At 38.6% G+C, this 17,043-nt stretch overlaps 1 protein-coding gene across 1 annotated transcript; it reads left to right on the forward strand.

The window, feature by feature from the left end:
- Positions 1 to 9,133: 9,133 nt before the first annotated feature.
- LOC137293818 (ribokinase-like) lies at positions 9,134 to 15,075 on the forward strand. The gene is made up of 8 exons (XM_067824575.1): positions 9,134 to 9,281; positions 11,060 to 11,192; positions 11,871 to 11,934; positions 12,398 to 12,460; positions 12,866 to 13,030; positions 13,189 to 13,280; positions 13,897 to 14,085; positions 14,469 to 15,075. The coding sequence occupies exons 1-8, from the start codon at positions 9,238 to 9,240 to the stop codon at positions 14,643 to 14,645; spliced, it is 927 nt and encodes a 308-aa protein (XP_067680676.1). The 5' UTR covers positions 9,134 to 9,237; the 3' UTR covers positions 14,646 to 15,075.
- The last annotated feature ends 1,968 nt before the right edge of the window (positions 15,076 to 17,043 follow it).

Here is a 17,043-nt window from a genome sequence, read left to right on the forward strand (position 1 = left end):
GGCCCAAAATAGAAATTGATGTGTGTAAAAAATACAAGAGACAAATGTGTTAAGGCCCAAAATAGAAATTGATGTGCGTAAAAAATACAAGAGACAAATGTGTTAAGGCCCAAAATAGAAATTGATGTGTGTAAAAAATACAAGAGACAAATGTGCAAAGGCCCAAAATAGTAATTGATGTGCGTAAAAAATACAAGAGACAAATGTGTTAAGGCCCAAAATAGAAATTGATGTGTGTAAAAAATACAAGAGACAAATGTGCAAAGGCCCAAAATAGTAATTGATGTGCGTAAAAAATACAAGAGACAAATGTGTTAAGGCCCAAAATAGTAATTGATGTGCGTAAAAAATACAAGAGACAAATGTGTTAAGGCCCAAAATAGAAATTGATGTGCGTAAAAAAACCCCAAAAAACCTGAATCGTAATAAAATCACATATGTACACATGACGTATCATATAGTGCAAAGCTTGAAGACGATTTTGTGACATCCCTATTGGCTAGCTTTATTGTAGATTTAAACTCTCGTCTTTCATTCTTTTTCAAGTTACAATGATAAGGTCAATGATTATCGCTGACTCTAAGAACAATAAACCCTACAATCTACATTTGTCCACCTCTTGATGGGGGAATTACAAGGAAGGGGATCATGTACATGGATTCAATACCTCTGTCGTTTCATCCAGGACCTGTCAATCTATTCTTGTAAGGGGTAACTGAATGGACCGGTGGTCAGGCTGATGACTTGGTTAATCATGAACCCACACAACTTAGATGGTTGATGATGAGCTGGGATGTTGCTGATTGAGGGTTTACACAACATTCAAATAGGCCAGGCATGGTTGTAAAGCTGCAGTTACCAAACCTTGCCTCCAACAGTGCTTGATGGTGCTGCTTACATACTTCATGCATGTTTCTTCTGATACAGATGCAACATAAGCGGTGTTGAGCACCAAGAACATGGCCTCTTGACTCATGTTCAGTTCCAATAACAAGTGAAGATTTATGCTGCCGCCAGGTAACTGGAGACCCAGAGTCTACCTTCAAAGTCACCATCAACATTTTGCAGTGTTTTATGTGTGGGAGGCTAACATGGTGGAAGCATGATGATGTTGACAGCATTCATACATTGTTCCTAGAACCATACTGACCTTGTACCTGTAACACTATAGGTCTCTAGGCCCTTTATACCACAAAACAACATGTCAGCAGTAATGTACATCAGAAATGGGCTTGAGACATTTAACCAATGTTGAAAATCGAACCCGGGTCTTCCAACGAACGCTTTATCCAATAGGCTACCATAGCTCCCTACAATGAAAACAGGATAATGGCATTGTTATAGTGGAAAGGTTCTTCAAGACATCCGATTTCTCTGAACGTGAAAAACACTGATAAAACCGGTGGAACAAAGTCATTAACGAGTGTGATCACTTTGGGCATCAGGAACATTTTGGATCTGCAATGTGAAGCGGGAATCATCCCAGCCGTATCTGTTCCACTGAATCAGGCTGATTTTTGTAAGTCTTTGGAACCCTTGTGAAAAGCTTGCATTTTATGAAATCGCATCAGGATAGGTCCCGTGTATGTTAGTCTAGCTTGAATACTTGCAGTCGATTCCAGATGGCCTGTGCTGACACTTTAATTTACTACTGGAGCGGACATAACCAGATATGTACGTCTTGGTGTCACGTTCCAGGATCCCGTTTCGCAACGCTCTCGTAAGCCTAAGATTTCGTAACTTTTCTCGTAACATTGGTACCTCTCATGTTACGGTATAGGAGGTAGGGATACTACGAGGAAAATTACGAGAACTTAAGCTTACGAGAGCTTTGTGAAACGGGCCCCAGGCCTTACGCGGCTTGCAGTGGTGCATGCTTTTTGCGTTACTTCACACTGGAGCTCGTGCTGCCACCACAGCTGATTGTCCAGCATTGGGTCTTCCTCATGACGCTAACGTTGCTTGTTTAACAGTTTGGTAAGACCTCGTCTGTAAATTTTGTCAAAATATTGACATGTCTTTCCTCAGTCCTGACTTTGCATAAAATGTTAGCCAAACACATCAACAACTCTTCTCAAACAACTAAATAGTTACACAATGCATATATACGTACATATTGCCAGATCTAATTAAGCTCTCTCCACGTAATCGTCAACTCTAACAAGCCTAATGTAAGTAAGGTTACTCATGCATGCCAAAGTAAGGCTACCCTCCCACGACTATCGGGGCACAGCAAGCTTTGAAAAACATATTTCACATTTAGCCCAGGATGGGAATAAATTTTTCTGGAATTTTGATAATGCATCTGAAGTATCTAAGGAATCCCTTCAAATGGTGGAAATACAAGTTTCTAATATGAAGCTGTAGATAAATATATAATTTCGAAGAATAAACACACACTATGTAAACACGTCGGCCAGCATATATGTCTTGTAAGGTATGTCCCTCCGATAAAATACTGTTGAACTTTTGCACTTTTGTTGAACCAAAGTAAATAATTTGGTTCTTTTGATGAAATCATTTTCCTGAGATTTTCATGACCACTTGCCAAGAGATGTTACTGTGTTTTTAGCCTGATTGTTATGAAATGTCAGCACTGAGCAAAGAAGACTTCTCAATGTTTTGATGGCTGCACTGCAGTACCGTGGTTGTTCTCGAGAATCTGGGTCTCAAACCTTTAATAATGCACATTATATTGCATCAGGACGAAGATGAAGAAACGTGTCCGTTCACTCCCACCTGAAGATACTGTGCTGTGAATGTGAGGTAATCACATAAGCTTCGCACACTGATGAATCTGAATGATTTCTGTGCACTTTAAGACCACTGTGCTTCTAAGGGCACAACACACGTGTTCAGCGATATTTTTGTATTCTCTGTCATGTTTGGGGAGGGATGGCCGTGGTTATCATTTATTCTTTCATTCCTTCACATATGTATTTCTTTCTTTTGTTCTTTTTCTATATTTTTTTCATTCATTCACATTTAGCGCTTGTTCTTAATTCTTGCTATAATTCATTCAGTCAGTCAGTCATTCCAAATGATACAGAAAACTGGTTGAAGTACTATTAAACACAGCCAAAGTTGCGGTGGGAACGAACCAGGTTATTGTGTATGCTGGAGCACGACGAGGCACACGCTAATTAATACAAATGGTAAAGAAAGCAAGCAAGCGACACTCCTTGTTGTAGATTATCAATAACACCGGCTCCATGTTTGATTCAAACGCCCAAACACAACACTGTCAACAGCTTGGTGAACGTGGAATACGCTTTCCATGCAGTTTGTGGCAACGTTTCCTTTAAAAGAACAATAGACAGTTTTGAAGCCTCAGAACCTCTTCATCATACCACAGCGCAGACCGCTAAGTAACCACAACAGAAGCAGGACCACTGCATGGTTACAGGATGGTGAATCAGTAAGAAGCGTCGTTCACCATCTTCAGGTCATTCACAGACTGAGGGACAGGTTCCAGGTCACTGGTAGCTTGCAGGACAGACTGGAACACCCAGAAAGCCATCAAGGGCAGATGACCGATATGTTGTAATCCAAGCCCTTGCAGTAGGCTTTTGTGTTTGAGCGTTTGAATCAAACATGATACCTGTATGTCACTTTTTTGACAATGTTTCATTTCACTCAAACTCGACGAGTATTGAATGAGCAATCTAAGTAAACTTAAGTCTCTGTATGATTCTTTACCTCACTTTACTGGGTCTAGCAAACCCAACTTCATTGTCGCGTCAGGTAACATTTGAGACACCTGTAACACTCCAATCAAACGCAAGACATCCGAACGGATTTAACCAGACAACGGATACTGTTTAGTGTTTGGTGAGGCTTTCAAAATTTCCCAGTCGCTGACACGGATTCCTCAACAAACGAAAATTCGCACAAAACACAGATATTTGACCTGCAATATATACGCTGAAAGCTTTCTGATGACATTAGCCAATATGTCCACGACCCCACGATATCCTTGAATATTGGCAAAAACACGATTTTGAGCGACTGTTTAGTCACTGTTGATCGTAATAGAGTAATAACGTGCTCCATGTGCATCACTCGGAAGCGATCGTAAGGACAATAGCATTCGGAATCATCGGAGGTACATCGGAGGTACAAACCTCGGGTCAGTCTCAAAGGTTACCCGACGCCATCACCTAGTCTGCCGTACATATCCTGAAGCAAATATATCCAAGAAAGCCCACGAGTGTCTAGAAAATGTGTCAAGCTTAGATTTCTTAGAAATGTTTATTTAAAGACGAACTATAGTATAACTTCACATACAAATAGCCTACGCTACAAGGACAGATAACTTGGATATAACATTGACAGTAATTATTAGCTAGATATCTGAATGTTAATGAAAACACGATATTGATCACCTCTTGCGCATGGAGCTAAATTCGACAAGCACTTTCACTACGGGTTCGTGTGTCGAAAGGGGGAACCACGTGTAGAGCCCATTTCTGGTGTCTCCCGCCGTGATATTGCTGTGGAATATCGCTACAAGTGGCATTAAACCAAACTCACTCACTCGCCCACTCACTCATCAGACCGGTGTTGTAGAGTGAATATAATCTGTCTCACAGTCCCTGAACCACATTAGTATCCTTGGTGCCACACTCTCTCTGCAATGCTAAAGTCCTAAATGAGGCCAGGCTATATTTCCTCAGGTTCCTCTGAACCTCTGGTCTCCCATCTTTTTCATTGAGCGTGTTTCTTACTGTCAAAATTATAAACATTCAAAGACTAAGCATCAGTCTAGAGTGAATGCCACAATACCACTTCAGAAAACAACACGGTGGCAATGTTGTTCACGGGAAATTAATTTATTGTCACTAATCGTGAAACATCAAGAAACATCCTCCCATACAGACTCTCATAGAACCTCCATGAAAACCCCCACATGCAGGGATAACAATTGTCGATGCTAGATTCATGCATGGAAAATGGCTCTGTATTCCTATCTCGTTCCTTTGTTAAATCATTCAGTGACGAGGTTTTGGATATTGCCAAGCACACTCTCCTTCGTGTCACAATTAGACCTTTTCTATAGGTTACTGAATACTTCATTTTGAAATTTTGGGTTTGAAGATAAGGTTGTGTCATTATGATATTAGAATCTGGATGTTAATTCATCGGATAGGTGATTTATATTACAGTGGTCAATGGTAATACTGAAAGAATTTGACCGAAAATCATTAAAAACAGCAAACTCTTCATTTAGTAGGCAAGTGTTCACTTTCAGAGTACCTTATGAAAATGGAGCAAAAGATCTTATTAGGAACTTTAATTACTTTGAAATGATAACATGTACTAACTGGAAACCGCACAGTGATTTGTTTTGAAATCGCTATGAACCAACTGTTTTAGAGGCTATTAACTTATACGGTGATGGTACATAGGAGAGTGATGTTTACCTCTCGTGTGAAGACACGAATACTCTGTGCTGGGAATATTATACTCCATTTGAAACCTTACTTATCAAATATTGCATATATTGTCACATGATGCCTGAAAACTATTAAATTAAATAATAATTATTTCCAATGTTTTCTGTGAAGGAGCAAAATCGGAGATGCGCTTTTGATATTTGAAAAGTTAATGACGGTCCTTATTCAAACTAGCAGTGAATTATATTAGTTTATAAGAGTAAGAAGAAATATTTCGCTCATCGCAGTTGTTGAACAACACTTACAGTAATCAAAAACCAGAAAATATGAGCCAGTGGCAACGTATCTATCAACCAAACCACGAGCGTACAACGCACTATAGCCGGTTTGCACTGTATGAAATCATATATCGTGGTACTGTTGAAAGAGGATGTCTCTGTGAAGACCAGATGGTTAGAGAGTCTTAATTAAATGCTAAGTAAGGTTAATATTGAATGGAATACATGTGTTCGATCACGGTAGTATATTGTCAGAGCAATTAGGTCTTATCTTGTGTGCCTTTGAGGGGACACATTGATGAAGGACACACAGCCATTTCTGGCCTTTCTCAAGCACTTTAATAATGTAAATGATAACCACGAGTGATTTTAAGAAGGCCTGATATCCATCCAGCGCGACTCAGTGGTGTTGTATATATTGTATATTATTGCCACTGGGATACAACCCAGACTACATGTACCTGAGTAACCCATGACGTCACATTTCTATTTCATCCTAACGGGTTCAAACTGACTGCTCTCTTCACTCTTACTTATGGTGGCTGATTCGGGCCATCGCTTTATCGCCCTGTAAAATCAAGGCGACATTTCGTGTCGTGTTATCGCTATATCGTGTCGGGTTTTCGCTATTTCGTTTTCTGGCCTTATCGCAATATCGCTATATCGTGTCGGCGTATCGCAATGTCGTGCCGTGCTATCGCTTTGTCGCAATGTCGCCTTGATTTTACAGGGCGATAAAGCGATGGCCCGAATCAGCCACCATACTTACTGGATTCCCAAATTACACTATTGTGAGACCTGAAACTGTTAACGTGTCATGTCGCCGAACACGGTTATCCGAAATGAGTAAGTATGTTTTCGTACCGCTTTTAGCAATAATCCAGCAGGATCACAGTCGGGGACAGCTTGTGCCCAGTGCACACGTCGACTGCGGTGACGGTGCATTAGCACAGGACCCAGGGCAGGAAACCTACATCACAGCCGAACGGTTCGGTGTTTCGAAATGTCTGTTGCCCTGTTGAACCGGCCTTGAAGGTGGTGACGGATGACCTGACGGTGTTGAACCGCTGTTGGAAACATTTAATTGTTCATACAGAACAACTGAAGTCATTAGCGACGACAGTAGCACGTCCGATGGCCTGTTCACGTTGATCCCTTTTTAATGGACAGTTTAATTATAGACAGATGAACTAAGGTGAAGTCATTTCTACTTCATTAAAAATGTATTATGAAAACAAATGAAACACTTTGAAGGTTAATCATATGCCAGTAGTAGAAATGGTAAAAAACTATTAGGACGGAAAAATAACGAAGCCAATGAACGTCTCTATATTTTGTCTCATAACCCTAGTTAGTTTATTGTCATATTTGTATGATTTTGAAAATTAATAAAAGAACACACGGTCTGCTTATACTTATAATAAATTTCTAACATGACAGCAACATTTATACATTATATCAGGGATACTCTACCTCTATATAGGCTCCCTGATTGTATAGATTGCCAATAGGGATTCTGTTTCACACACATACGCGTGGTGGGTGTTTTCTGTCATATAGATTCTGCTGAATGCTACAACAAATAAATTAAAACAAAAAGCAAATAATGAATGTAAAACAGACTAATTTTACAGCAACAATGTCAGGCTACTACCTTGTTCAGGAATGTATCCATCAATATCCACGTAAAAGAAATCGTATTCCATTCATTTGCAGTTGGTAAATAATCCTGCTCTGTGTCGTGTGTCTTACAGCAGTCTAATTTGCGAAAAAGTAACACATCGTTTCACGTCTTTCACACTGGTGAAAAACTCATAAACCTCTCGTTGGTCACCCAGATAGCACACATGGCAACTGACTGTATGATGTCCGCCATTCTAAGTAATTTAGTTAACCAATAATGAGCAATCAATCAATCAACGCAAGGGTGGTTAATTCTTTGAAGGGAGGATGTTGTTTTTACACTCGCACTTTACGACAGGGTGTAGTCAGTATGAATTAGTACATCTACACACACTGCCTTTTGACAAATCCGCTGGAAGATGAAAGTAATTAATTAATCAGTGCGTCATCGGTTAATCCTTTGATCGATGTTTGTTTTTGTAACTCAGCTGATAAACCCTCTTGCATCACATACATGCACATATTACATAACATATAATACATTTGCCATTACAGACCTTAATTTATAATGTTGAGTATTTACTCCAGACAGGAGAAATGCTATTTATTTATTTATTTATTTATTTATTATTTATTTATTTATTTATTTATTTATTTATTTATTTATTTATTTATTTATTTATTTATTTATTTATTTATTTATTTATTTATTTATTTATTTATTTATTTTATGGATATGGCATCAATGATGGATTTTGTTTGTTTAACTAGCTGTCACCTGATGTCCTAGAACATTTAACAATATGATTCGAAGATTAAATGATACGTTTGTACAACACACCAATGTTTTTGATGGTTTCAAAAATTTCACTGTTTTTGAACAAGGCACAGCTCAACTAAACTCAACACTGAAAGTATCCTGCACGTGCATACCTTGTGCATTAATGGTATAAATTCCCAGCTTGCGTACCGATCCTTCAGACGTGTCCTGACTGCAGGAGCTATATATGACGAGGTTAACACTATAGGTTATTGTATCGTAGATCAAGAGGAGATACGTTGTGCATAAGGACGCTATATTTTCGTGATGCTTTGTCGACGGCGAATCAAAGTAGTCCAGTACAAAGATCCCCACTGTAACCGTGCATGTTTTGGTAGTATCACAACATATAAGAAAGGATGACATGATATTACATGAGACAGCAAATTATAGCGATTTGGCTGGCTCTGTCCAATATGTAACTTAGTTCTTACATTCCCATATTCTCCTGTTTGAGTAGACGTATTTTGGCTGATTTTGCACCATTGTAAACACCGACTATAAACATGGGATTCGGTGGGAGGGGACGATTTATATGTTCAAACCAAAAATACGTTTTTTGTGTGTGTTTTTTTAAGTAATTATTCTGATGAGTTGAAATATTACTTGTGATAAGATATCGATCAGGTGATTTTCCTCCTGATTAACAGAGTAGTAGCCATATCTTTATATGTGGTGGAATTACTGAAAAAATACAACATTTTAGTTGACGTCATGATTTGTTTTATGGATTTTACGACGTTTTATCGTTAACACGTGTAAAGGTTTACATTATGGTGTTCTACACTAGATGTGTCAATATCTTTTGTGAATATTATTCAAACAAAAAATTCCCAACAATCAACAACGCATACGCCATATCCAGATCTGATATGGTATTGAACAAGGTTATATGTAGAAAATGAATTTAGTTTCATCAAAACGTAATGTGTTACCGCAACGTACATGTATATAGTGATACGAGAGACGGGGCCCAGCTTCTTGTGTTAAAGGACTACGAGCCCATCTGTTTGGTTCTCTGTGTACGCTGCGCAACAGTGACACTTCCGGTTCAGTTCTGTTTCTGCTCTGGAATCTGTTACAGTATTGGAGGCTTTGGAGCACGTTGCTGTGATTACAAATGGACGTGACAGTCGTGGGAAGTTGCATGACTGATTTAGTCAGGTAATGTGGTTTGCAAAACTCTATACTGTAATCGTCTTACTATAATGAACCAATGGTTCCGACAAAACAATTACCGCGCGGACCTCACAGCATAAACATCCGATATAGTAGGAGGGGACGATTTATACGACAAACCTCAAATACGTTTTTCTGTGTGCTTCTGAAGTAATTATACTGATGAGTTGAAATATTACTTGTGATAAAATATCGATCAGGTGATGATCCTCCTGTATGCATTTTATCTGGAACTACCTCGTGATAGATGTATTATGTATTATATACCAGAGACCGTAAAGTACATAATAGATATGGTCTCTGTATGTGCATACGAATTCGTTAGTTTATAATAATGTGCGAAAAATTCGGAAGTCATGTCTGAATATTTATTAGTAAACGTGTTAACGTAGCATACGAAATAAATATCCAGTATTTTAACACTACATGTCATGAAATTTGTAAAACTGATCAATAAATATATTTTCTCATGTGAAATGCAACAGAGCCCTCAGTAACGTGCAATCGGTCAACTGTTAACACTTTGACCAGACACTGTTCCAAAGTAGACACAGATATATAGAAATACTCACAGGTTTGTCATATAAACATGAAATAAGTAAGTCTGTCTGAAAAATCAAATCAAATATGTCTGTACTGCAATCAGACAGAGTTCCACCTCATTCAGGTTTTGTGTTTATGACGTAACTGTAGTGTGACAGCTGCTCACTGATCATTTTAAATAGCTTTTTATGGTCTCTAAATGAGCCCTCTAACCACTTATCTTCAGTCTGATTATCACCAGAATGAAGCAAAGCATTTCATACTGAATGTCAAATTGTCAAACTTAGGAATCTTATACAATGCATGAATTAGTTGCCTTTTTGTGGCAGTTCTTGTTTTGCTAAGAATCAGAAAGGGTACTTCCACAATGTTTTGTTGAGACAGCTACTTGCTGTCAATTGTCTATGGATGTCAGAATTAAGGGGAAGTAGGTAAAGGTGCCTCGATGTTAGATGTGTTAAATATGTGCACAGTTAGAGACCGATGTAATGATGTTTTCATGTAGATGAACATTGTATCCATGTGTAGTTAAACACAGATAATTCACAAAATGATTTTTCCATGATTCCAGCTGTTGTTTGTCACAATATATCTGAAACTGCACTGTTTCATACTTGGTGATTCAATGAACAGGATACAATACTGTCTTGATTGACACATGTCATCAGTTCCCAACTGCGCAGATCGATGCTCATGTTGTTGATCACTGGATTGTCTGGTCCCGACTCGATTATTTACAGACGGATGCCATATGGCTGGAATATCGCTGGGTGCAGCGTAAAATTAGACTCACTCATTTGGAATTATTTTGGAGTAACGAATCAGTACCAATATGGAAAGAAGGTAGATTCTAATTAGTGCTGAAGTTACGAAAATATTATATTTATTTGTTTAACTTTATTGAAAACATGTCATCCATCTTGCAGTCCCACCTCACTGCAATGCCCTTACATACCCATGCAAACCCATCATGCAGCCAGTGGCAAGCCCCCTTGCCCCATGCAAATCCTTCATGCAGCTCCTTCATACACCCCTACAACCCCATAACACTCCTGCAACCTCAGCATGCACCTTTTTAACCCTATTTTGTACCCATGTTGCTCCTGCATACACAGATTTATGTACTTTTGTGAATGTTTAGGTGAATGTTGTCATAAACTCTCTTCAGCTCTGATTGTGAAGGAAAGTCACTAATTTGATACATGTATATGTCTTTGTAGCTATGCCCCAAGACAACCCAAACCAGGGGAGACTATCCATGGCACCAACTTTCAAATTGGCTTTGGAGGCAAGGGTGCAAACCAGTGTGTGATGGCTGCCAAGCTGGGAGCCAAGACAGCCATGGTTGCAAAGGTACTTCAAGTTCTATTACAGCCCAATGAATTGCAGGTGGACTAATAAACACATAGAAGAATTATGTCCTAAAAATAAAAAAAAATATTTAGCAAGTTGTCATTAAAATATTGTGTAGAGAAAGGGACAGCCATGTGTGCGAGAAAGGATTGCAACAACACAGGTTAATGAATCAATAACTTTGTTGACACTTGTGCAGTCCTCCCTAGTAACAAATCATGAACGGTGTCAATATTTTAATGATAGTTTGTTAAACAGCGTTTTTATTATCATTAGGACATAAATTCTGCAAAAATCTCACAGAGTTGGTCTGATGTTATGTTTATGATCAGTGTTTCATTGAGTATTATATGTTTATTAGTTTTCAAGTTAGATAGCAATTCATCAGTTTGCCTCTGAGCCAAACGGAATACATGTTAAAATGGACATATGGACTTAATATGACCATTGTAAAGGTTTAACACTGTTCTGAAGGAAATGAAAACAGAAATATGTAGTGACCGTAATGATCAGATAAGCCACTGAGTCTGACCATCATTAGTCACTTTGGTCACCATCTTCATCATCCTAAACAATGGATGATTTCCTGACATGTGTTATGATGTAGAGCTATTTTATCCATGGTTTGAATCCAGCATTACTTTTGGTAAACTGTTTGCTTCTATCTTTGATTCTCAGGTTGGAGATGATAGCTTTGGGAAAAATTATATTCAGAATTTTAAAGACCACAGCATTAATATTGGTAAGTATTATATTCTATCAGACTATAAACATATTATACTGGATCAGACTATAAACATATTATACTGGATCAGACTATAAACATATTATACTGGATCAGACTATAAACATATTATACTGGATCAGACTATAAACATATTATACTGGATCAGACTATAAACATATTATACTGGATCAGACTATAAACATATTATACTGGATCAGACTATAAACGTGACTCTTTAAGTGCTGCTCAGTTATGTTTTATTGGCCATTAGCCCTAAAACTAAATTTCAAACTCTATGCAAGAGGAAATATGTATTGTGTATGTATGTATTGTATTGTGTTTACATGTTTAAGGAGGCTGAAGTGAAAAGGTTACTCTGTTAGGCAGGAAGCAAGAAGATAAACTGTTCTTGTGGACAATTGTGGACAATATAGGATGAAAGTGGTGTAAAATTGACTCACCTACTCTTCCTATTCAGATCATGTTGGGGTGACAGCAGACGCGTCAACAGGAGTTGCACCTATCACAGTCAGTGATGATGGTTTGTGAATCTCCTGTTTGCATTTGTCAAAGGGATATTTTCCTGTTAATGTTTGTTCACATACCATGTCCCAAGTACACATTTGTTGCTTGAATAAAGCAACAGGATCGGGAGGGCAGGATCTTTAGCACATTAGATATGTTCAGTCATTGGCAGATTCAGACAGAATTATCCACAGGCTACTGCGATTTAATATTGTGACTGTGGCATAAAAGAGCATTCACTCCCATCCTGCACACATGCCACATGGTCTAATCAGTAACATTAGAGACACATTTTTACTGGGGACAAAGAGTATTTGTCATTTGATTGTAAAAGCCATCCGATGATGTACCCCAGAGCCCATTAAACAGTAATCGACTGACCCTGCTCCGGTTCTGTGTATAAACTAGCTTATCCCTTTAGGTCAAAACTCCATAGTGATAGTTGCTGGTGCGAACATGTTGTTGAGTGAACAAGACGTGGCTGCTGCAGAACATCTGATCATGACAAGCAAAGTGATTCTGTGTCAACTGGAGATTCCAGTCCAGTCAACACTAACTGCTCTCAACATAGCCAGGAAACGTGGAGGTAGGCTTCCTCCTCAAACACAACAGATCCATCGTACCCTTCCTTGTCATCTCATCTACTCCTGGTGCTTCTTCACTTGGTAATTACAGTGGATTATGAAGTTGCATTCTCTCACCCACACTTAAGAGGAGACATTTGTCCTTTGCTTTTGTTGCCAGTTAAAAGCATCTTCAATCCTGCTCCTGCTCAGGAAGGCCTTCCATCAGAGTTGTATACAGACTGTGACATATTCTGTGCCAATGAATCAGAGGTGGGTATGAAAAGGCAACATGGTCCAGTACACCATGTTTGCAGGTCAGATCAAGCTGTAAACTGCTGAGATTCAGATGTACCTAGGTATCAGTGCACTATCAGCCACACAACTCCAGCAGTGACACCCACTGAGCCATATATGGAATGTGTCTTTTCATAATCGCATTCTTGTATAAATTCTAACATGAACCCTGAACTATAGGAGAACAAAATAGTTTGACCTATATCTCTATAGAAACAGGAGTTATGTTAGGTCCCCAGTTTGGCTTTGTCCAGATTGCAGATTTTACATACAAACCATCAGCTACTGGCCAAGAGTTCAGTCTCATATGGTAAAGTTCACTCATTTCTGCTGTAACTTTAGACATTTTCTGAAAAAAGTGCCGGGGAGCTGGTCTTGTGTTTTTCTTTTGTTTAATTTGGATAAGGGATCTTGAACAACATTCAGGGCATACCCAGGGGAGAAAGGAAGTGTAGATACATCTGGATGTGCAAGACTTCTAGGGGGGTTTGCTTGGTGTCATTCCAAACGTTTGTCAGTTATAAGACAAGAGTACATTTTCTGCTTCATTTGTTTACAAGCAAAACAAAAACCATGTCACTTTTACTTCCAGGCAGAGATTCTTACTGGTGAGACGGTGTCCAGCATAGAGGATGCCAAGGCAGCAGCACGTACACTGCTAAACAAGGGATGTAACTCTGTTGTTCTTACACTTGGGGAGCTGGGCTCTGTGTATGTATCACAGACAGAGCAAGAACCACAAGTTGTGCCCTGCCCTAAAGTGACACCAGTTGACACAACAGTGAGCACATCACACAATATTCCTAGTTTCTTGAACAATTAACTTTTTTACTGGGAAATAAAATGTTTTTCAAATCAACACAATTAAGTCTGACATTTTTGGTTTGTTGTTTAGTGCTGCAGTTAGTCGTATTCTTGCAACAAACAGATTGGCAGTCTGGACCAGACATTTAAGTGATGATCCCAAGAGTATTGTATATATGTGTTATTGATATTATGTAGTCAGCCAAGCCACTAATCCTGGCCACCTGTTTTATTTATACAGGCTGCAGATGAACTATATTCTTACCTGCAATTGAAAGCGATAAGTATAATGGTGATCAGTCAGAACAGTCAGACAGAGAGCACAAGATGCTTCACTGGTTTACGCTCCTGTTGTTTCAGGGAGCCGGAGATGCCTTCCTTGGAGCCTTGGCCTTCTACCTGGCTTTGTTCCCCAACATGACTGTGCTGGAGGCCCTGACTCGCTCTAGTCGTCTGGCCTCCATCAGCGTCCAAGCCAAGGGCACACAGACCAGTTTCCCCAACAGGAAGCAGCTACCATCAGACTTGTTCCAGTGATACAGTCATATAAATTACACTGGATGCCCTCAACCAATGAAACTGGATTATGAGAGTGTAAAAAACACAACAGTGATAAAACCTACAAATGTATCTCAGAAGATGAATTGAGAATTATATGAACAAAACCAATCATTATGTTTATCAATGATAATTTAGACCAAAGATGGCTTCCCGCTATGCAGTGTTTGTGCTGTAATGTTTGTAGAGCCTTTGCCACAATTTAAGGCAGTTGTAGGGATAAGATCTATTTGTGGAACTGCAAGGTATACATGAACAAGACAGACATGTTATCCAGATATGGTCTGCTGGCTGATGTACCAGATGTTGCTGGTGTTGTTTCTTTTACAATGAAATTACTCAGGACCATAGTGTTATCTCAGGTAAAGAATGCAATATCACATTCCAAGATAAACTGATGCCATTAGTATGATATCTGTAAGTTCATGTATTGTAGACTTTGTTGTTCCATTCTGGTGATGGGCAGGTGGGCTGTGCTTCTTTCAGTGGTCACAATCACAAATCTATCTGGCAACATGCATGCCTGTGTGTGATGCTGCTTATGATAGCTGGACTAATGCTGGTTTATAGTGCTCTCCCCACTGGGATAGAAAGCAAATGACTAGTCAACGCCAAGTGCAAGGGTAACAATATGTACCTTGTAATGTTCTCTGTGTCAACCTGAGATGTAAGGGGAGATGTATAGGAGAAAACAGTTCTCCGAGGTTTTGGTAGACAATGTAAAACCAGACGGAGAGGGATTGCCCGACCCTAATGGTTTTACATTGTCTACCAAAACAGAGAAGAAGTGTTTTCTCTAACATGTATACCATCATTGACGGGTAATTACAACGTAGTTGATCATTTACTGAAGCTACATAACAATAACTGAAGCGCGCATAAAATCAATTTAATGACAGTAACTATTAGTAGATGATTTAACCCCACCACCGTTGTCGACCTGGTGGCCGAGAGGTAGAGCATCTGCCTACAGATCTGCGACTTGCGGTTCCAATGCCGCATGTGAAAACATTTGTATTGTGAGTTAAATCTTGAACGTTATTTTTCAATTGATTTCAAACACTTGTATATCATTTGAATGTTGATGTTCATATAAACTTAGGAAAAGTAAAACCTTGGAAGTGGTCTTAGTAACAAAAAGTAAAACCTTGGGAGAGATCTTTCGAGCGAAAAGTGTAACCTGTCCCTCCAAAACAAAAACCTCAAATGCGGTTATTCTGGGAAAACAAGAGATGACCTAATACATAGTGAGAAGTGCACTTCAGGTTTATATGTTGCTTCCACAACTGATCCAGTGGATGAAACATTTTCTTTGTCTTATAAATACCTCTGAAGAGCAGAGCATATATATCAAGAGTGCATTTACTAACTTAGGAATAATAATAACTTTTTGGCATACCTTTGCATAGTACTTTCTTCTATATCAGTGGTCAACCTTTATTATCATGGTACAGTTGTGGACAAAGGAAACCCGCTGTAAAACGTATGAAGCAGAAATCGTATTACACGAAGACATGTTGAAATGTACAAGTTTCAGCTTGAAAATATATTTGATACATGTATTAGGTAATTTTAATTATTCATTGCTATCCATACCTCAGTTTATGGAATCTGTAAATGATCTGTAAATACATGTAGTACCTGTTAAATCTTTAGATGACATTTATTACTTGATAGATATAGTAAATTCATCAATTGGTAAATAATGAATGCTCATGTTAAAATGGCTTTTTGCTATTAGATTCTTATTTTAGAATCTATGGAGACAAACAACTCACACTTTTCATTTTTTTCTTCAAGAAACTATAGGTGCAGGTGTACAATTTCAAATGATAGGTTGTATGATGTGTCCGTGAAACAAATCAATCTGTCTGGTTATGTCGATGGGTCTTTTTGACAGAATTTAGAACCTTCCTTGTTGGACTTCTTTCCTTCAGGAGTTTTGTGTTGCTGTTAGTAATGTACGAAATGTGGGATGAGACGACAATCGTGAGGTGCTGCTGCTTGTATTTTCCCTTATGTGAAAAATGTTCATCATATCATCAGCTTAATGATAAAACCTATGTGATACCGTAATGCCGACATCATCTATTTTTCTAATTGTCTCAGTTTCTACATTTCAGTTTCTGGCTAGTGAATTATGTTTGTAGGCTGGTAAGTTTCAGGCTTAGCTATCCCGACTGAGTGACAAAAGGAAACTATTTCGCACACTGTATGTAGATCTACGCTCGATCTCCATGCACTTACCTACTGTAGGTAACTTTGATACATTCATTGACTTTTATCTAGCTCTTGTGTTTCATGTTCTGGGACATGATAGAAGTTGATAATTCCACTTATTCATACAATTGATAATTTAATTCTATTTCTATCTATT

Source organism: Haliotis asinina, chromosome 8 (genome assembly GCF_037392515.1).
Source record: "Haliotis asinina isolate JCU_RB_2024 chromosome 8, JCU_Hal_asi_v2, whole genome shotgun sequence".
Lineage (NCBI taxonomy): Eukaryota > Metazoa > Mollusca > Gastropoda > Lepetellida > Haliotidae > Haliotis > Haliotis asinina.

Excerpts from the sequence above, each read along its gene's own strand:
- LOC137293818 (XM_067824575.1), top strand. The coding sequence starts at position 9,238 with ATGGACGTGACAGTCGTGGGAAGTTGCATGACTGATTTAGTCAG. Across the intron at positions 13,031-13,188 it reads CATAGCCAGGAAACGTGGAG|TTAAAAGCATCTTCAATCCT; the intron begins GTAGGCTTCCTC and ends TTTTGTTGCCAG. Across the intron at positions 13,281-13,896 it reads TCTGTGCCAATGAATCAGAG|GCAGAGATTCTTACTGGTGA; the intron begins GTGGGTATGAAA and ends TTTTACTTCCAG.